Raw genomic sequence first — 21,501 nt, forward strand, 5'->3', positions numbered from 1 at the left:
ATGTTGCAAAGTAATAACTTTTCAAAGTAATTCAAGGCAGAATTCTGGCGTAATCGCTTTAATGATTCTGGGCCTTAGTGCCAGGTGTCCTACAAATTAAAGAGGTGCCCCTTTCTGATCAGCGTACTGATTGGAGATGTTGCTTATATGAACCAGACAACCACTTTAATCACTGTACAATCAAAAGTGATGTATAGTAGCTTTCTAATACCCTTGTCATTTTCTATTACTATATTTAAGATCTCTGCTTGCTGTCATTAAGTGGATATTTTTGTGTTTGCATCCAAAGGTTATTATCTCATGTATGCTGAATACTTCTCAGTTTTTAACCTTTTCATGGCATACATTTAATTCATATGTTTGATGCAAGCTCACACGATGAGCCCGCATCTTTCCTGGCAGATGGTGGTTGATTTAATTCACCATCATGTGCCTTTAACTACCATGCGTAGAGCCGAGCTCCACCCATGGCTGCTAACCTGTTAAATGCCACTGCCAATCTCTGACAAAGGAATTTAAAACGCGCCAGAAGGGGGTGCATCATGCCACGTGCCCATCCAGCTCACATATTTATATATATTTTGACCTGCCTGTAGCACTATATACTGTACTTATATGTCTTTTATGTGCACGTAAGAAAAATATTCTTTGATATAGTTTATACATATACATAGTAATTTTATCTTTATATTTTACTGATCTCTGGCTGTTGCTATACAATAATAAAAGTAATATATTTAAATATTCCCTGTCATCCTTTTCCTTTTTGGTCTAATTCATGTTCGGTGAATGCTTTTTTTTTTTTATAGTACAAGCGATCAAACGAAAGAAGCTTCAAGTCCTCTAAGGAGACTATTAAATACAGTGAAAACTTATATGTTTTTAAAAACATAGAAAAAAAAAACGAAAGTTCAAATCACCCCCAATACAAATAAAACAAATGAACCCCCCCCCACATATTTGGTATCTCTGCATTCATAAAAGTCCTATTTATCAAAATATGAAGTACATTTATCTGATTGGTATATGGCGTAATGAGAAAAAAAAATAGAAATTCCAGATTTACGTTTTTAGCTGACACAACATTGCAGTTAAGAGATGATCAAAACATAGTATCTTCTGAATTTTCCGGCATATAAGACGACTGGGAGTATAAGATGACCCCCAACTTTGTCAGTTAAAATATAAAATCTTCTCAAAAGTTGGGGGTTGTCTTTTACGCCGGGTGTCATCTTATAAGGTGGGTGCAAAGCCATCTGTGGTCGCCACATATGGCGGGGGAAGCGGTCCCGATGACGAGGTAAGGGGGCGCCTCACCAGGAAGGTGTAAATGAAGAAAACTGCAGGCATCCAGGATGCCCAGGGTATGGAAAAAAGAGAGAGAGCGGCGCTGTGCCCAGAAAAACACGCCTCTTTCACCCGTCTGGCCCGCCCTTGTATCATATCACCTCCTTCTCTGCCTCTCAGATCTCGCACATGTGCGCCTGCACCGCTTCGCTGCAGTCCTGGGGGAAATGTATGGCTTTTGAAAGGAGGGGAGGAAAAATCAAAAATGAAAAAAAACAGAACATGCCCCATGAAGGGGTTAACATAACTGCAGAAAAATATAATCGTTCTTCCCTGTACACCTGCTGTCTGCCTTGGTCTCATCAAGCGCCACAAGTGGGAATTACAAGAATGAAAGTCTTTAAACTGTGTCTAGGAAAATTCGAGCATCTACATAAATGACTCTGACAATTACATCTAACACTATCAAGAAAGACAAATGTGACTTTTACACTCTATAAATAAGGCTGGTGTGAAGAGGTTTATGCTGTGAGATGTCTTTCTCCTCTAGCTGTCAATAGACTGAAAACATTTCAAGGAAATTCTGTCATTGGGATAAAAAGGAAAGAAAATCAAATGTGAACTAGAGATGTGAAATGATTGCTCGCTGGGAAAAAACATCTAAACCAAACAATCAAGAAGTATTTCTGAAGATAAGAATAAAAAGATATTGATGTGAGTCAAGCGCAAGCATTAATCTCCAAGCACATGAATATTGCTTTCTGCACCACACGCACGGAAGACAGACACACATAACCTTGGTCAACATATCTGGCCAGAGCTCGAGAAAACATTATGTAGTGGCCTCTGACTTCATAATATCGTCAGAACAACACTTCACGTACAGCCCTCCAAAGGAATATATCACTAGCAGAAACTCAACAGAATCATGACAAGCTAGTGTCCTTTCTGTGACACGCTACAGTGTCCTTTCTGTGAAGCGCTATAGTATCCTTTCTGTGACACGCTACAGTGTCCTTTCTGTGAAGCGGTACAGTGTCCTTTCTGTGACACACTACTGTGTCCTTTCTGTGAAGCGGTACAGTGTCCTTTCTGTGAAGCAGTACAGTGTTCTTTCTGTGAAGCAGTACAGTGTCCTTTCTGTGAAGCAGTACAGTGTTCTTTCTGTGACACACTACAGTGTCCTTTCTGTGAAGCAGTACAGTGTCCTTTCTGTGACACGCTATAGTGTCCTTTCTGTGACACACTACAGTGTCCTTTCTGTGAAGCATTACAGTGTCCTTTCTGTGACGCATTAGTGTCCTTTCTGTGACACACTACAGTGTCCTTTCTGTGAAGCGCTATAGTGTCCTTTCTGTGACACGCTACAGTGTCCTTTCTGTGACACGCTATAGTGTCCTTTCTGTGACACACTACAGTGTCCTTTCTGTGAAGCAGTACAGTGTCCTTTCTGTGACACACTAGTGTCCTTTCTGTGACACACTACAGTGTCCTTTCTGTGAAGCGCTACAGTGTCCTTTCTGTGACACGCTACAGTGACCTTTCTGTGACACGCTACAGTTTCCTTTCTGTGACAAACTACAGTGTCCTTTCTGTGATATGCTACAGTGTCCTTTCTGTGACATGCTACAGTTTCCTTTCTGTGATACGCTACAGTGTCCTTTCTGTGACAAGCTACAGGGTCCTTTCTGTGATGCGCTACAGTGTCCTTTCTGTGACAAGCTACAGGGTCCTTTCTGTGATGCGCTACAGTGTCCTTTCTGCGACAATCTATATTATCCTTTCTGCGATGTGCTACAGTGTAATTTCTGTGAGTTTCCTTTCTGTGGCAAGCTAGTGACCTTTCTGTGACAAGCTACAGTGTCCTATCTGTGACAAACTACAGTGTCCGTTCTGTGACACACTACAGTATCCTTTCTGTGACACGCTAGAGTGTCCTTTCTATGACAAGCTACAGTGTCCTTTCTATGACAAGCTACAGTGTCCTTTCTATGACAAGCTACAGTGTCCTTTCTATGACAAGCTACAGTGTCCTTTCTATGACAAGTTACAGTGTCCTTTCTGTGACACGCTACAGTGTCCGTTCTGTGACACACTACAGTATTCTTTCTGTGACACACTAGAGTGTCCTTTCTGTGACAAGCTAGAGTGTCCTTTATATCACAACCTACAGTGTCCTTTCTGTGACAAGTTACAGTGTCTTTTCTGTGACATGCTACAGTGTCCTTTCTGTGAAACACTACAGTGTCCTTTGTGACACGCTACAGTGTCCTTTCTGTGATAAGCTACTGTGTCATTTCTGTGACATGCTATAGTGTCCTTTCTGTGACAAGCAACAGTGTCATTTCTGTGACATGCTACCGAGTCCTTTCTGTGGCAAGAAACAGTGTCCTTTCTGTGACAAGCTATTGTATCATTTCTATAACATGCTATAGTGTCCTTTCTGTGACACGCTACAGTGTCCTTACTGCGACAAGAAACAGTGTCCTTTCTGTGACACGCTACACTGTACTTTCTGTGACAAGTTACAGTGTCATTTCTATGACAAGCTACAGTGTCCTTTCTGTGACAATTTGTCTTTTAAAGGAAATATGTCATAAGGCTTCTGTTACCCAATCTGAAAGCAGGGGGAAACCCATAAGAAAGCTCTGTTCACAGGAAATGTGAATAATACAGCTTCCCCATACAGATGTTAGCAAGCGTCAAAGCAAAAGTAGTTGGTAAGGTTCATAGCAACAGCCATTAATAAGTCCCATAGCAACAGCCATTTGGTAAGCTTCAAACTAACAGTATTTGGCACAGTCCATAGAAACAGCCATTGATAAGCTTGAAAGCAACAGTGGTTAGTAAAGTCTATAGAAACAGACATTGGTAAGCCCCAAAGTAACAGCCATAGGTTAGCCCTTTAGCAACGGCCATTAGTAAGCCCCATCAGCCATTGGGTAAGCTTTGTAGCAACAGAGATGAACAGTTGACATAGATAGTTGCTCTGGCATTCTCAACCACACATGGTGGTAACTGAAGCTCATCAGGACCAGGCAATGAAAGGGTTTTCATGCAAAGGTTAAGAACTACATTCTCACTTGACCTAAAATAGCCATTACTTGTCTGAACCTTTTCCCATAATAGCTGACCATGTAAAACATGAATGGCTCAGCGTCTATCAGAGCAAAATATATTTATTGTGAGTGATTATCCTCTCCAAAATTAAAAGGGGGTCTCAAGCGGCAGACCCACCTATTACACATCTAAATGCCCTGATAGGGCTTTTGAATGAAGCTGCCTTAATGAGAGACCTCATTAAACCTTAGTTACCCAAAGTGGAATCGGCCATTCATTAACCTTCATGTCAATTGTATAGTATATGGGATCAAGTACCCTTGTCTTTACAAGGCCAGGAAAAATGTATATGCCCACGTAAGAGCTGGTAATTTCCTTAATTTTAATTTAGAAAGTGAGGCAGACATTCAGTCTCACTTGTAGATCGTAATATAGTTGCATTTGCCGTGCATTCCCGATTCCGGCCATAAGTTACCAATCATGCACTATTTGTGGGTTTCCCTAATGGCGGTGGACTGCCAGACGGCATCTATTTATTTGTCTAATTCTTGAAAAACTATCAGGACACATAGAAGGGTAATGATTTAGCAAAGACATTTTACCTTAATAGGTTTTTCATCAAAACACAATAAAGTAATTGGTTATGCTTTATCGCTGGATATCAGTCAACGATCTAGTTAGAGCTGCTTCATTATATTCTCCTCTGTTGCAGATAGGACCAGATGTGAGTGTGGAAAGCCTATACTCTGCTTAGCGTATGTCATCATGGAGACAGCACAGCGAGCAGTACATGGAGAAGATGAAGTCATCGCTTTCAGTATTACCATAAAGTAGTGTAGTCTATGGCATTAACCCGTGAGGCGCCAATCCTGGATAGCATACATGGCAGTTCTGCATGCCTGTTGACAAATGGGTCATGTACATTTCACACAAGCGTGACACCGCTCATCTTATTTCTGATATGTGCTCTATAGTATGAGCTCGGCGGCTTCTGTGGTCGAGTCTATGACATTGCTGGGTGTGTATCGGCCCTAATGTGTTTGGCATTGTAAAACATTAAGGTTTACTGAACCTCTGCCTGTTCGGTGCTCGGTGCTTGTCTATACAAAACAAAAACCTGCTGCTTGTAATGAAAACATTCACTGCGTCAAGTCCCCAGTGCTATGTGCTCAACCTACATTAACATTGAGGTTCTTCATAAGGCTGGCATGAGTGGCTGTAAAAATAAATTGATGTCGGACACTGCAATTTATCTGAAGGGCACAGTGTTTATAAAGGTTGGGTATTCACAGATAAATAAATAGACACCGCAGACTACAATCCACGTCTGAGCAATCCTTCATTCATCCTCCCGTTAGACATGCATTCAGCCCGTTATCAAAGTGCTTATCATAATACGGCGCCACAACCGGAATAGCTAATGGAAACACACTTCTCTACAAAATATTGCTTTTTTTTTTTTACAACAGGTTAAGCCAATAACCTTCACATGTTCTTACCTCCATACTATATAAAAGACTGAATGTATATATCACACTGACGCATGGACTCACCATCTTTACAGACCGTTCCCACCAAACAGGTGCTGCCTTCTAGTAGATAGCCATCCGGACAACTAGTACAGTTCCTGTCTCCGGGCCCAGAACATGATAAACAGCTGCCGTCACATCTGTAATACATCAGTAACATGTTCCATGTAATCTACAGCCGTTATTAAAAGTGCCTGTATATGACAAGTTGGCGCCGGAAAATAATACTTAAAGGGAACCTGTCATGTTGATGCAGGCAGCATATAATAGAAACAGCTATGTAGATTGCTATACACTTTTGTGGGAAAAGTTTCAGTAAAACGTCCATGCCATTCATTGAAATCTCTGGTGTTTGAATGCTTATGAGTCCCGTGGGCGGTCCTTTTCAGCAACTGACTGACTGTGCATGCAGAGATAGCTGTCAGTCACAGAGTAGGACCGCCCACTGGACTCATACAGGTGCAGCAGCTCAGCCCTGTTTAAAAAGGAATTCTCATCTCTAAGGTCCTATCACAATATGCAGTATGTGTAGTAATAATATTAGCAAATACCGCCAATGAGAAATTTAGTATAGTTTTTCTGTGTCGCTATATCTCTTTCCTCATGCGCAGGCATTGCAGGATCTTAGGTATCCATGGTTACAACCACTGATATAGTGATAGCTAGCTAGCTGCTAGTGGTCATAACCATGGATACCTAAGGTCTTGCAATGCCTGCACATGAGGAAAGAGACATAGCAAATCAGAAGAACTATACTGCATTTCTAATTGAAGGTATTTGCTAATATTATTATTACACCTACTACAAATTGGGATAGGATCTTGAAGATGGGAATATCCATTTAAATCAATGCGGCTACGCTGCAATACCAAACACAGCATATGGACAAGAGTGGCACTGTTTCTGGAAAATAAAGCAGCCATATTTTCTATTTTCATACAGTTGGGTGCTTACAGAATGGTATAGATCTAAAGGGTGAAAATATCTAGAGTACTGCACTTACATCCCTGTACAGCAATATAAGCCATTTTTAGAATGCATTGGCATTAATTTAGTATTCATATAATTTCCAGCTAGTTTTAAAATAAATTGGTATATTATATGAAGGACTCGGGTACTGAGGATGTGAACACAATAATGAATTTCTAAAATTGGAAGGAATTTTTTCGAATTATTTTGTTGACAGATAAATCATCTGATATTCAGTAACTAGGTATACAATTACATTTCTTCATTGGTATGCTGGCGATAGCGGCCAGTGACTGACACAGAAGGCGGCAGATTAGGACTTTTCGGCTTCAGGTTAGTATTGAGGACCTCTGATGGAGCAGATAGTATATCTTTGAGTCAGAAGCTGAATGTGTTGACACTTTTTACACCTTGCCAAGAATGATTCCATTCTAATAACACGTATTGCATCTCCATTAATCCCATTTGGAATGAGAACGCACTCACTGGCCACATATCCTTCCACTACGAGCAGCACAGCTGCTCTCATTTTCCGCTATAAAATCAAGTGTCCGTCCTGACTATCAGCACTGAAGCCTTCTGACGCTATGTAATGGGCATTAATGTGCGGAATTGAAAGCAGAATTCCCTGCTTGCACTTGATGTAATTAGCTGTGACAGCCTCTCGCTGTTTTAATCTGATGTGTACGGGGGGCTGAGGGGTTTCATTAGACTGGGAAATCTACATTAATCGCCACATTTTTTGTTCATACATTAAGAAAATCCCCCGCCATAGCTGTCAGTTCCAAACACCGAGCCTTGGGTCTGCTGCTTGTTATTCTGCAGCACAAACACTACAACTCGCTGCTACTTTAACCAGTCACATCACAAGTAGGCTTATTTATTTTCTTCATTTCATAGAGAATATCAGTATGCGTATCCCCTCCCAGGAGATACAACTAAAAGAATCTATGCACCCTTCCCCCACCCATCGGCGAATAATGACATCTTCATCCTAACACAGCAGCTCTCCAAATTATCCATTTATGTTCTTTTCCAGCAGGAGAATCCAATATGCTGCATGCGTCCATGTGTTGGAAAATAGGAACACAGATTCCAGTTTTTAGATCGTTCTAGTCTTAGTATCCATCTCAGAGGTGTTCTGGTTTAAATAAAGGGATGAAATGAAAGTGACACAACTTTCTCATTTACTTTTGTGCTTCAATTCCGCACCATTTCAACGTTTAAAGCTACGTTGAATTGAGGTAGGTTCAATTGAGAATGAAAATCGATCACATAAGTGACACCTACAATGCCTGACAAGCCCCACTGACTACAATGCCTGACAAGCCACCATCAAGTTCCAAAATCGTGTCCATAGTTTTGAAAGTAAAAATAGCTCTGTTTGCTGTGCTCTTCTTGCATCGTATAAGACGGAATTTGCTACTGTTGCTCCAAGCGTCTACCGCAAATGTGAATAGGACCCTCGTTGGCCATCAGTGAATCATTCGTCCGACAGCCATCTCAGCTGACTCTCCCATGCAGAGGAGCGCTCCCGTGTCATTGCTCTCCTGGCAGCTTATCTCCGGGAGAACAGGGCGATCAGCAGTCCGAAATCAGACATGCAGGTTAGACATCTCTCCTGCCCATGAGTTGGTCAGCATCCCTCTACATATTAGATCATCGTCTGAACACTTCGATATCAGCAGGCTTGGCCGACATTAGTGTAACGTGTATGGGGTCTTTAGACCAGCTCTCAGCTGAGGAGCGGAAACAACTGCATCCTAATAATGCATTTAGACCTGACGATTTTGGTCCATATAGTTAATAAGTCGATCTGCCCTCATTTACTGGCCTGTTTTAACATGGATGATGAATAATGACAGCGATAGCATGATCCCTAATATAATTGTTCTCTCCCCGTACAGTAGCATGCTATCAGCAGCAGATCGCCCAGTGTGCTGCTTAGAACAAAGGTGTATGAGGACAGAATAATAATATTAGGGATCATTCTGCCGCTATCATTGTTCATCACCTGTATAAAGCAGCCATTAAACGTGCGCAGAACAACTTGTTATATACCATAGGTTGCTACGAAGCTTTGATGAGGCACATCTACATGCACCATTAATTTGCTACACGTAAGAGTCTGCACTCCAGACTGTTGAGATTACAATTTTGCCAACATAAATGATCCAATGGACCTATGCATGAGCGTTTGGCTTGTTCGTTGGGTGATCGGTAGCATATATACACGAGCTGATACTCGCAAATGAGAGTTGGCTTGTCCGAAAGGACCATAAGGCTGTGTTCACATCTCCTTTTTTGCTTCCATCGGAAAAAAACTTTGAGTATTCCCAATGTATACCTCCAATTGGAATTGAAACTGGCCATAGACTCCCTTTGTAAGAAAAATATTGCCACTCATCATTTATGTATCATACAGTATGTGCAGTTTTGCTCATATGTGGGAAATTACTAAAAAGGACTGAAAATTCACTACAAGATGAGCATGTCTTCTGGTTATATCATATTATAGATATTCTGCAGCTGCATATCCTGTGATATTTCAGGAATGTTTTTCTCTCTGGACTATTTATAGTTGTATATGTTCACTACGCCTTCTGTATCATGTTCTATACATTATTAATGTCACACTTCTAGTTATTCGATCATTATTGCCTGAGGACATACGCTAATGCCGCAATCTAATACTGATGTATTGCATCTAACATCTCACCCTCCAAACAGATTTTCTTCTTCTTAAAGGCACATTCCTGTACATCAGTACTGCTTACCTTTTACAGGTTTTAAACCCATTTGCTTTGGGGGGTGCCATATAAAACTGGGAGCCACATGACATGACGCAACGTCCATCTTCAAAGAACATTTCTTTTGCACAATTTAAACAATTATCTATTCCAGGACCTAGATAAATAAGATATAAGCAAAATATGTAGATTTACATACAATATCCTTACCTACATATGAAAGGTTTAGAATTGACTAGTACGTACATATGATATAGGCAATAATCAGGTCTGCTGAACCAATAATCCACTGGAACTCCGAGTCCTGACCATGGGTCTCCTGACCTAAACTCCACCATCACACAAGCATGTATGAGGCTGTGGAGTTCAGGTCAGGAGACCCATTGTTGGACTGGATATACAGGTCCTTCTCAAAAAATTAGCATATAGTGTTAAATTTCATTATTTACCATAATGTAATGATTACAATTAAACTTTCATATATTATAGATTCATTATCCACCAACTGAAATTTGTCAGGTCTTTTATTGTTTTAATACTGATGATTTTGGCATACAACTCCTGATAACCCAAAAAACCTGTCTCAATAAATTAGCATATTTCACCCATCCAATCAAATAAAAGTGTTTTTTAATAACAAACAAAAAAACCATTAAATAATAATGTTCAGTTATGCACTCAATACTTGGTCGGGAATCCTTTGGCAGAAATGACTGCTTCAATGCGGCTGGCATGGAGGCAATCAGCCTGTGACACTGCTGAGATGTTATGGAGGCCCAGGATGCTTCAATAGCGGCCTTAAGCTCATCCAGAGTGTTGGGTCTTGCGTCTCTCAACTTTCTCTTCACAATATCCCACAGATTCTCTATGGGGTTCAGGTCAGGAGAGTTGGCAGGCCAATTGAGCACAGTAATACCATGGTCAGTAAACCATTTACCAGTGGTTTTGGCACTGTGAGCAGGTGCCAGGTCGTGCTGAAAAATGAAATCTTCATCTCCATAAAGCATTTCAGCCGATGGAAGCATGAAGTGCTCCAAAATCTCCTGATAGCTAGCTGCATTGACCCTGCCCTTGATGAAACACAGTAGACCAACACCAGCAGCTGACATGGCACCCCACACCATCACTGACTGTGGGTACTTGACACTGGACTTCAGGCATTTTGGCATTTCCTTCTCCCCAGTCTTCCTCCAGACTCTGGCACCTTGATTTCCGAATGACATGCAAAATTTGCTTTCATCAGAAAAAAGTACAGCCTCTGCCGCTGTTTATGGTTCAAAAGTGGCTTTACCTGGGGAATGCGGCACCTGTAGCCCATTTCCTGCACACGCCTGTGCACGGTGGCTCTGGATGTTTCCACACCAGACTCAGTCCACTGCTTCCTCAGGTTCCCCAAGGTCTGGAATCGGTCCTTCTCCACAATCTTCCTCAGGGTCCGGTCTCCTCTTCTCGTTGTACAGCGTTTTCTGCCACATTGTTTCCTTCCAACAGACTTACCATTGAGGTGCCTTGATACAGCACTCTGGGAACAGCCTATTTGTTGAGAAATTTCTTTCTGGGTCTTACCCTCTTGCTTGAGGGTGTCAATGATGGCCTTCTTGACATCTGTCAGGTCGCTAGTCTTACCCATGATGGGGGTTTTGAGTAATGAACCAGGCAGGGAGTTTTTAAAAGCCTCAGGTATCTTTTGCATGTGTTTAGAGTTAATTCGTTGATTCAGAAGATTAGGGTAATAGGTCGTTTAGAGAACCTTTTCTTGATATGCTAATTTATTGAGACAGGTTTTTTGGGTTATCAGGAGTTGTATGCCAAAATCATCAGTATTAAAACAATAAAAGACCTGACAAATTTCAGTTGGTGGATAATGAATCTATAATATATGAAAGTTTAATTGTAATCATTACATTATGGTAAATAATGAAATTTAACACTATATGCTAATTTTTTGAGAAGGACCTGTATCTGTCCATAGTCGAGAAGTGAACATAGGACATGTGAAAGGTTATGACATTCCTAGTCTAAATTATAGTGTACGGTAGTGTAACCAGAGTGATGTGGAGTTGGGGAATCTGTAACAGGATCAATCTTCCTAAGCCATCTATATCAACATGTAGGTCATAGGAAGATGAAGAAAATGATTCCTTGCAGCTGCGATCTAATATATTATTCCAGAGAAATCCAAGTTTTACTTATATGTAAATTAGCTGTTAAGATCTATGGACCGGACACTGATAATTAGAATAATCTCTAGAGGCAGATTCTCATACAGATCAGTGTCTGGCCACAAGATCCTGAACAGCTCATTTACATATAAGAAAAACATGGATTTCTCTAGAAAAATATATCAGATTTCAGATATCAAGGTATCATTTTATTCAGCTTCTGATAACAGACACTGATAATTAGAATAATCTCTAGAGGCAGATTCTCATACAGATCAGTGTCTGGCCACAAGATCCTGAACAGCTTATTAACATATAAGAAAAACATGGATTTCTCTAGAAAAATATATCAGATTTCAGATATCAAGGTATCATTTTATTCAGCTTCCTATGACCTACATGTCCATATAAACGGATTAGGAACGTTCATCGGACTGACAGATTCCCTTTAACTATGGGAGAGTTGTGAGAGCATCAGCATTATGAGGACATTTTTCAAGGAAGGAGGGGCAAAACTTGACACGCATGCTATACAGAGATTTTTTTGGTAGTGTTTTTTTATTTACTTATAAAAGACACCAATAATTTTTTTTCATGCATTTGCCTGTCCTATATAAAAAAAACAAAACAAGCCCCATAAAAACAGGAGTGTGCTACTTTTTTAATGAAAAAAATAAGGCTTAAGCCTTTTGAAATCTCCCTTCCAGATATTAAATAAAAGGGATATTACAATCAAAATGTTTTTGGGATACACAAAGTAAATGTAAATTTAGGTCCTTGTTTTATGTAGCTCAATTGACATTCGGACTTATTTTGGTTCTACGAGAATATGATAATTGTTATATAAGCTAACGAGAAAAATTATTGATATATATACAGTAAATATATGTGTGTAATAAGGTGTACTTTACCTGAGCATGTGGCGCAGGATCTGTGACACGGGTCACACTCCTTCTTCATGATGCTGTAGTATTTCCCTTCATCACAACTGATGAGACACCGGGATCCCTGCAAACTAGAGAACAAACATCTCTCAAGGACAGATAAATCAGCACAGTAAGCTGTTTTTTTCTTGGAGCCTTAAACCAGTTTATTTGGTTTATGATCTCATTTACGCCAGATGGTTTGCCGCATGTCTTCGATTCTGACTCTAAATTTTACTTAATCTTATATGTAAACCAGAAGTGGATATTTTTCAATGAGCCTTAATGCATAGGAAAACCGACTTTCGGTCCACAGAGAAGACACTGTATGATTCTGAAAGTGAGAGTGTGGGACATTGGACGAAAATAGAGCAGATAATCAGGCATGATGCCAAATAATCAGCCAAAATAAACAAAAAAACAGTCATTTGAGTGAAGGCTTGTCTGCGTTTAGACTAATAATTCTTACTTAAATACATGTAGTTGGGGATAAAAATAATTTGTACAATTTTGGGGCCTTTACTCTTTCATCCGCAATCACTGTTTGGTTGCAGCAGTCACGTGACATAACAATAATATCCAGCGCTAAAATTGCTGGAATGGTGCTGGAGCTGGAGGTGTGCATAAGCTTCTCTTATCATTCTAGAGGTTTCAGACATTTAAGAAGGGGTTGTCCAAGTAGTGAAAAATCATTTTAAAGAAGTTGGATGATATTAGGAAAAATAGGCTGCTTTTTTATAGAGACCATGCAATTTTTGGCCACGGGGGTATCATTCACATGGCTGTGTTTAAATACCTACATAAAAAAGGGTAGCGGTGTCACAAGTGTTTTGCATCAGTGCACCAGCAGTGTGTCTGTTTTTACCATGAGTGTTTTTGGATCAGTGTGTCATCAATGGTCATCCATGTGTCCATTTTTTACCATCCGTGTCTGATTAGTGGTTTTCACAGATGGATAAAGAAATAAATAAATCACAAAGCTTCTCCTACACTGTGCAATATTAACCACAGACAGCACACGGATGCCATTAATGCCTGTATGTTTTTCACGAACATATAGATTTGTATTGGCCCTTGTCATCCTTGCTACCGGAAAAAAACGGACATGTCTACATATGTGTATGGACGCTCGGTCTGTGAAAAACACAATAAAAGAAAACCCTATAGTGGTGCTTTAAATGAACTGTCAGCATATAATGACTGTTCAAGCTAAGTACAGGGGCTCAGTGCATCATGGCGGGGCCAATACTTCCCACACTTTCCCACCTGCTTGTTTTCCGCATCTAATACAAGTTGGGGAAAATCCGCACATAAAACTCAATGTACCTAAAAAAGAAAATTACATGTTGCGGATTTCAATCACTTATCGCAGGTCAGTTTAAGCTGCGCAAAAAAAAGGCACAGTGGGCGTGAGATTTATATAAATTCCATCCACTTTGCAGGAACTATAATATGCTGCGTTTTTGATGCAGCAAAAACTCAACGTGGGCACACAGCCTAAGGCCCCCTTCACACGTCTAGTTTTTATTCTGTATGCAGCCAGTGTTTTAACAACATCAAAAATGGACATACGCACACCCATTGTATTCAATGGTGTTGCGCACATGTCAGGTTTTTCACACGGACACACAGACATGTCCTCTTTTTGTGCAGCACAGATAAAATGCATGCGGTACAAGTGCACACTGATGACACACGAATGACATCCATGTGTCATCAGTGTGATACATATCGGCGCCTGAGAAAAGCTGTACAGTTTGCACTTTTCCCAGGCGCCGGGTGCTGAAGGCAGCTCTCGTCATTAACGCCTCGTCTCCCTGAGATTAGTGTGACCAGGCGACAATGATGGAAGTTGTATTCAGCACCCGCTGTGAACATCATGTCTAACATTAAGAATTAAATGAAAAAAAGATATTGGATTCTTTTATCACCTGGACTGGATGCTGTTCCTTTTACTTTGAAGACTGCTTATTTCCAATTGGGTCGTTGGACTGGAGCGTGCATCCCACTATCGATGTGCTGTCGGCTGCCTTCCTTTTTTATCATTAAATTAAAAAATTGGCGTGGGCTCCCGCATAATTTTGATAACCAGCAGAGGGAAAACTGATTGCTGGGGGCTGATAATAATTTGGAAAAGGGGACAATATCCCAAAAGGTTCCCAGGCTATTAATAACAGCTCACAGCTGTTTGCTTAGCCTTTACTGGTTAGTTTACAGGAGACCCCAGAAAAAATGAAGTAGGGTAACTCCTATATATTCTAATCAGCAAAGGCTAAACAGATTGCAGTGGGTTGATATTAAAAGCCAGCAAAGGGGCCATGGATACTGGCCCCCTCCCAGGCTTCCAACATCAGCCCTCAGCTAAGTCAGAAATGGCACATCCATAAGATGTGCCAAATCTGGCACTTAGCCTTACCCTTCCCACTTGCCCTGATGCATATCTTTAATACCTAACACTCTTTAATTTATTTTCTGCATTTCATTCCATACATTTCAAACTAACATCACACGGACACGAACAACAGACGCACACACGGATGCCACACAGACGTGACACATGGGCGTAGACAGCAAACGGATACACAGATGTCAGATGGATATCACATACCTACACACAGATGGCACACAAACACGGACCTCACCAGTACTGTTTTTTGCAGTACAGGAATCACCAAGACGTGTGAAGGGGGCAGTCAGATGGCTGTATAAAGCATACCAAGATCTGATCGCAATTCTCAGACTGGCTTTTGAGTTTCCTCTGGTATGTGTGCTTAAAAATTGGGAGGCATATGCATGGTCTGTGTGACGTCTAATTTTTTTTCTCTATCCCATAGACTTGCATTGCCGAGTCTCATCCGATATAAGCAGTCTATCACAGTATGCAATTTTTTCCTCTGTCTGATTACATTGCAGATCAGCACTGACTCCTTTAATAATATTGGTCAGAGTGCAATGCAATGTTTTCTTACATTGCACCCATTAGGTGAATTAGGATACGTGCGTTTTTTTCATTCTGTTTTTGAATACGTTTTTCTTACATGCGTGTTTATTGTGTTTTCTTGTCTCTTGTTGATATGTTATGTGTTCAGTAAAGCTGTTTTGATTTTGATACTTTCTGGTATTTGGCTTTGCCAAAACTTCATGTGCGGATTACATGTTTTTAGTGCAATGCGGAAACGCTCTAAAAACGCATGTGCAATTTTTACCTGCAGATTTTCCGCATCTAACGCAATTCTATTGCAAAAACTTGCATGCAAGACTCAACTCTATAGGGAAAATGGGCTTATAAATCTCAGCGTACAAACAAGAGAAATTCACATGTTGCAGATTTGAAAACACACATCGTAAGTCAGTTTACATTGAGTAAAAAAAATATCACAGTGGGCTTGAGATATCTATAAATCCCAACCACTTTGCTGGAACTATAAGACATTTTGATGCAGCAAAACTATGCAATGTAAAAAATTTACCAAAAACTTATCGTGTTCACAGACGCAGCCAGACGACCGTAAAAGTCAAATGGAGATCGGACCACAAGGCTCGGACTGGACACGTTCTCCTGACCAGAGTTGACAGCTGCATAGAAATGCATGAAGCTGTTACGCTCTGGTTGGGAGAGCTGTGTCCAGTCCGAGCACTGTGGTCCGATCTCCGTCCGATTTATACACCCTGGTAAAATATCTGCTCCCTCCCCATTTGTGAGTTTAGCAGACCATAGATCTAATATTTATGAGACGCTTCTGTTTTATTGACGGAATCTATATGACATTTAATGAAACAGCCTGAGCTTAAAGATCTTACGAGTCATCTGAGGTTGGGAAGCGTGTACTCAGCGGCACATCGCATTAGGATTTCATCACTGCCCTGAGTCTCTTTAAGCATTTATGTTACTATAGAAATTTCACACCTCCTGCTTCACGGAGCTCTTTCATTCACTCCAAATTTTACGACACAAAGAGTGGGACACACTCAGGACCTCCGACACCGCTGATGGTAATATGACTTTGATGTGTGGTTCTGTGGTTAGCTACAGTAATGTAATGATTTCATACCTCAGGCCATGTCTGCATTCCGTACAATTGTCAGCAGAAGTGCACGTCTTACAGTTCTCGTGGCATTTTCGACAGAGGTTTTTATCTGTAAAGGATATTGTGTATTAAATATTTGGCATGTAACAACACAACAATTAAAGGCATAGATGGGATTCTCATCTGAATGTTGGTCCAGTCCGATCACCCCTTGGGCTCAGGAAGGGAATTCTTCCATTTTAATGCAGAGGAGCCCATGCCTCTGGATCAATAAGGAGATGCACATTTCTAGAATAAGGCCGGGGTCATACTAGCGTAGAATATGGACGAGTGCTATGAGAGAAAACATTGCATAGCACTCGGACAAGTGATAATCTATGGGGCAGCTCACATCACCGTATTTTTTCTCAGGCGTATTCAGAGTGCGTGTAAAATCGCAGCATGCTGAGATTGTACGCGTATATCATCCAAGACTCGTCAATGCAAGTCTATGGGTGCGAGAAAAACTTGGACGCCACAAGGACCATTTGTCTAGCTTGCGACAAATATGCACACATTTTCTTCAATTCAGCCCATTGAGCATTTTAATTAAATGGGGAAAATCAGTGAGGAATGTAAAGCCATGCGCATGTCATACGGATGTCATACGGATACGTGGGTGGGAGAAAATCGCATCATTGCATTGCAAACGCATTACACACAGATGACCATATGGAGAACACTCGTGCGACTCTCTGCAGGGAGACTCGGACCTATTTTCCATACGTTTGGTGTGATGCCGACCTTAACCCTTCCCTCTCTTTTATCCTTTCCCTTGTATTTAAAAAATGCCAATACCACCTACGTAAATCTGTACACTGGATTAACCAATGAATATCAGAATTCTCAACTGGATCCTGACAGCTGCAACCTGCTGCCCAATCCATAGCAAGCATATATCACACACTAGGTGCACTATTTCAGCGAGGTATATTTGTGTCAGAAATGCTGTGCCACCGGGGACCGAGACACAGAACACTAATCGGACAGGCAGGTCTATCAGCGGCTTATCCCCACCTGCTCCCCATGGGTGACAGGTTCCCAGCGTGCATGTATGGGATGGGACTTGTCATTCCTGCGGAGCGGGTGGGAAGAAACAACCAGGGACCCGCCTGTCCAACTAGCCAACTTGATTTTTTTTTTCTGAACAGTTTTTAAAAAATCACAGAGAGACAATATTTTTTATGGACACGTTGTAAAAGCATTATAAATCACTACAGCGCTGCCTAATGGAACATTGCAGGGCATAAAATGATATATCTGAGAGCAATGCAAGAGATTGATGGCAAACATTTCAATGTCATCTTTGATATGGCTTTAGGGAATAAGTAAATTAGCAAGGAATAATGTGTGATAAATGACCGTGACTACTGGATGATTGATCAGAATGCACCTGCTATTGCAGCTTACCTTAGATAATTTGGTTTTAGGGTTTATTGTTGACTTTTATAAGACTTTTATTTATATCTTGGAAAATAAATAAAAAAGTAGCAGCAGTACACAATGATTTGACATTTAATTTTCGGCTAGTATTATTCAGTGGCATTTTCAAGCTATAAGCAACCTCATGACACCTTATGAAGAGTTGGGCATAGTGTGGCATAGGTCACACTTGAAGGAACCAGACTTATGACTTTTGCTTTTTTGCAGGATTTGTGACCATTTGATTTTGCAATGGATTGAACTGACCCATAATGGGTCTGTCACACTTCCGCCTTCATTTTTTTTAGCATATTAGACTATCTTGTAGTTTACCAAAAACCAATGAAATCAATAGAGACTTAACCCTTGACTTGTATGAAATATATGCGATCCACGATGTGCTACAAGGAAAGATTGTATACATACTTGTATACAGTATTATGATCTGCTAAGTTACCAACCTCCAAATACATTGATTACTTATTCTTATATGAATGTATTTGGGGCTACACAAAATTCATTCTTTGCAATTGGGTTTCATTAAAAATGTTGCACCTGCTGCCTCTTACAAACTCTCTTGCTTCTCTGCACATTCAGCTTTGATGTGGTCTGTGCTTGTAAATAAGTTGAGAGAAGATCAGACAAAGACATTTAATACATTTCCAAACGCTCTCATTAGACCAGATCACTGACAGATTCTCACATAACTCAAATCAGCAGCCAGAAATAACGTAAGGCCGGGATCACATACGCGAGATACGGCCGAGTCTCGCAGGTGAAAACCAAGCTCTGGCGCCGAAACTCCAGAGCGGAGCGTGTGGCTCCATGTATTGCGGTGCGGCCACACGCTCCGCTCCAAAGTGTCAGCGCCAGAGCTGGGTTTTCACCTGCTAGACTCGGCCATATCTCGCGTATGTGTGATCCCGGCCTAATACAGAGGCTAAAAAATTGCAATATTTTTGTTGAAATCCAATTGGAAATATATTCAATTAGGAAAAAAAAAATACAAGGACGTGTTGTTTTCATGTAAATAGCTATTCTACAAAAAATAAAATTGACTCAGGGGTTAATAGGTATAGGGTAACATAAAGAAACCCCCTATAAAAACATATTTTATTAGGTATGCATTTAAACCATTGGACTACCCAAAATGTGTATAAATACAGGAAGAAACGTAGGGCTAGGAATCCCTGACTTCTGTCCTTAATACCTGATCCTGCCTAGCCTCGGAGGTTGGCACCCTAATATGTAGTGATAATGCTGCCCCCGGTGCTCGACGGCTGCCCCTAATGTTCCCTAAGTAACCCTGACAGCTTAGATCAGTAAAGAATGCATGTTATATAACACCATGCACACTGAGGTTCACAGTACAAAAGGATAAATATAACCAAATAGTACAAATAAAGGGTTAAAATGAGAGACAAATATAATCAGATAGTACAAAAACAGGGCAGAGTAGGGCAAGAATAAAGATAAATACTGATCAGAGCATATCCTTAGAAACAGCCTCGGTGCCACGTTTCACCAAATAGTTAATCAGGAGGGCGATATAAAGTCATGGTAGCAGGATGCCCAATATGATATGTCTGACTAAAGGAAAATGTTTAAATAGTCCACCTTTACTCTTTAGGCACTCCCACAGAAATGATTGATAGACCCTAAGTGTGATAATGGGTATTGAATGTGCCAGACCTGTCTACATATATTGCACATGCCCCTATATTGCGTATGCGCCTGCCTTTGCAAATCCCCTAGAGATAGCCAGTAGTACCCTCACCGGTGCTGACAATACTGCGCACTCTTAAAGCTTCATGTGTGCATAGCTGAAAGAGGAGTGCGTTCCATTCCAGAACGCACTGCAGATGAGCCGCAGCCATATTCCGCATATCTGGAAGACATGTCTGCGTGCCACAAAGCTGATGCGCCTCATCATATGAGGCAACGCTATCTCCATGATGCGGATCCAGGGTATGTATCTCAATGCTTGGGCGCACAAAGAGGGCTGGTTCAAAAAGAAAATTATACTGACTCATTCTTATTTCAAGGAAGGGGAAAAGGACAAAATGTTTAAAGCAATGTGGGGCAAATAAACTGATGAATTAAAACTTTAGTTAATGACACAAGTAATGCATAATTCTAAGTTCCCTACAAGGCAATGTAAAGGTGGGTAATAAAGGATTCCTATATACAGGAACCCCAGTGGCAAGGCAAGTATCGATAAAGGTAGTGTAGTAGGACCAGGAATGTCATAAAACACAGGCAAAGGAAAGATGCTCTTATCCCCTTATTTATGTAGGCAAAACCAAGAGGGAATTCGGAAAACGGGTCAGTGAGCACATGGGTGACATCCGCCATGGTCGACACACTCCACCAGCCAGGTACATAAATACTGTTCACAGACGCAAGTCTAAAGACATCTCTTTTTGTGTTATTGAAGTAGTGAAACCAAAAATGTGAAAGTGGTAATTTCCTTCTCTGTAAAAACCGACCGGTGGTGATGAGAGGAGAACATACTTTCATTCAAGTAGAAGCCATCTGGGCAGTTGCTGATGCAGCTGTTGGTCTCGTCATTTAAGTAGTAGCCCGGTTTACATGCTGTGCACTGGTCGCTACGACTTCCGACACATGTATCACAGTTTGGAAAACATTTTTTACACCTCTTCTTTTCGGCAAAATAGTGCCCTGGGGGGCATTCCGATACACAAATCCTGTAAGCAAACAGACATGCGTAAATGCTTGAAGGCCACCATTATACATGGCAATTATTACAGGATTTAAAGCTGACAAGAAAATGTCTCTGAATTGGAAGTTTGCTAATCTCCAGGCAAATATCACCGTGAACTTGAGAGACAAGAGGGATCCATTAAAAGCTCTATTAGTTTCATGCCTTACATTATGCATTGACTTGCTGGAGAAAACATGCTTTTATATGGCTAAAGCACAATATCATACTTTACTTAATGACCTAGAATAAGTCTTGGCTTTTATTTGTTCAGCCTTTGAAGGCCCATGAATTACATATGTTCACACTAATACGTGAAGTAACATTTTCTACTGCATTCATTATGGAGGAGTTCTGGCCTCAGTTGTTTCTAGCTGTAATTTGGAGCACACAGTCATTGTCAATTCTTTTCAAAGAATTTTGTGATAATTAATTTTTCAGATACTTGTAGCTATATAGTGGCTTTAGATGCGCTCTTTCTTTACCTCTAATTTTTTTCCTTCTTTTTTTAGATCTGTTCCTATCAAACATTTATGGAACAGTAACAACTTTAAAAAAAATATATACTATTAATGGCATATAATACCAGCCACAGCAGGTAATAGGGTGC

General features: G+C 40.7%; 1 protein-coding gene across 3 annotated transcripts in view; it reads right to left on the minus strand.

Moving 5' to 3' along the window:
* Positions 1-21,501, minus strand: part of PCSK5 (proprotein convertase subtilisin/kexin type 5) — a 748,165-nt gene that overhangs the window by 265,081 nt on the left and 461,583 nt on the right. For all 3 annotated transcript variants that reach the window (XM_069763164.1, XM_069763172.1, XM_069763182.1), the window contains exons 16-20: positions 20,684-20,877; positions 16,733-16,817; positions 12,669-12,772; positions 9,623-9,752; positions 5,901-6,016 (exon numbers count right to left, since the gene is read on the minus strand). In XM_069763164.1, coding sequence (XP_069619265.1) covers positions 5,901-6,016; positions 9,623-9,752; positions 12,669-12,772; positions 16,733-16,817; positions 20,684-20,877 — 629 coding nt within the window. The remainder of the gene's footprint in view (positions 1-5,900; positions 6,017-9,622; positions 9,753-12,668; positions 12,773-16,732; positions 16,818-20,683; positions 20,878-21,501) is intronic.

This window comes from Ranitomeya imitator, chromosome 1 (genome assembly GCF_032444005.1).
Source record: "Ranitomeya imitator isolate aRanImi1 chromosome 1, aRanImi1.pri, whole genome shotgun sequence".
In the NCBI taxonomy this organism is placed as follows: Eukaryota; Metazoa; Chordata; class Amphibia; order Anura; family Dendrobatidae; genus Ranitomeya; species Ranitomeya imitator.